The 1292-nt window shown below is 43.4% G+C and overlaps 1 protein-coding gene across 1 annotated transcript in view; it reads left to right on the forward strand.

Annotated features, from left to right (window-relative positions):
• ARHGAP32 (Rho GTPase activating protein 32) overlaps positions 1-1292 on the forward strand; it is a 150132-nt gene that overhangs the window by 143144 nt on the left and 5696 nt on the right. The window contains exon 18 of the mRNA XM_010008099.1: positions 753-827. Coding sequence (XP_010006401.1) covers positions 753-827 — 75 coding nt within the window. The remainder of the gene's footprint in view (positions 1-752; positions 828-1292) is intronic.

A 1292-nucleotide genomic window follows, 5' to 3' on the forward strand; every position in this document is an offset into this window, starting at 1 on the left:
TAGCCATATCCAATGCAGACTGAATTCTCAGCCCTCTCCAGATATATAGATATAGATATATATATATAAAAATATATATATTCCAGTCACATTCCAAATTTAAAAATAGCAGCAATATGTTTTTGCAGTAAAATACACCCCAAATTCCTAAAAAGTGGGCCAGTAAGGACTTTAGTACTGTCTTCTCTCTGGTGCCATTTTCAAATTACAACCTTTGTAGTCTTCAGTAAATGAACACATTGTATAAATGCTGTGTGTGTTCAGTGCTCATGAAACAAGTTGTGTAAATGTTCTCTTCTTCCCCATTTTTAAGGGGTTTTGTTTGCTGTACAGGTACATTCAGTCAGAGGCTGTAACAGGATGATGTGGGGAGTTTTTCCCAACCTGTCACCTGCAGCAGTTATCATTTTAGGTGACTTCCCCCAGTCTGTAAAATTAGTATGAAGAGTTGATTCCCTCTCTTGTCACTGCCTGGTAGTGCAGAACCAGGGGTTAAAGGGACCCCAGCAGGCCAGGCTGGGCAGGGCATTGTTTGTCATAGACAGCAAAGCACATAAACAGTGGAGCAGGATAAAGGTTTTCTCTAAGGAAGTAAAAACAAACCCAATCCCAAACTAAAAATCACAACCGTTCCTCTCAGGACAGCAGAGCTGTTCCTAGAAACACGTTTGTGGTTTTCCTGCCACACTTACCCAGCCAAATTTCATCCACTTCTGTAATTCAGCTTTCCACTCTCTTTGCTGCATTTCAAGGGGGCCGAGGAGACAGCGGGACCCTGCGCTCAGCTAAAAGTGAGGAGTCCCTGACCTCTCTGCACGCTGTGGATGGTAAGAGAAACTGTGCTTGTGCTGTGAACAGGTGGGGCTTCAGAAGGGCAGTTTGACATTAGTGACTGGCAGATCTTCCACCCCTCCTGTAAAAGCTGGAGTTGCTGATTTCCTGGAGGAGCTTACTGCTGCCCAGCACAGATGGGCATCACAGAGAAATGCTCTTCATGTCTTTGTTTTCCTTCTCGGGTAAATTAATCAAATTTCTTGCTTTTGCATAGCCAGCACTACTTATGGCTACTCCTTGCCAGCTCCCCATTCTATGCTGAGCCAGAAAAGATGCCGTGGGGAAGGAACATGCTTTCTGAGACAGCCTTAGGTCTAGTGCACACTTACACTAGTTTTGCTTCTGCACACAGTTTAGTTTCAGACTAAATCAGACATCTCAACTGCTGTAAAGGAGTTTCAGCAAACATAATAAACATTTCCTGCTTACTGCAGGAATTCTGTGTTTAAAGTTCAGCA

The sequence above is a fragment of the Chaetura pelagica genome, unplaced genomic scaffold (genome assembly GCF_000747805.2).
Source record: "Chaetura pelagica isolate M959 unplaced genomic scaffold, ChaPel_1.0 scaffold32, whole genome shotgun sequence".
Taxonomy (NCBI): Eukaryota; Metazoa; Chordata; class Aves; order Apodiformes; family Apodidae; genus Chaetura; species Chaetura pelagica.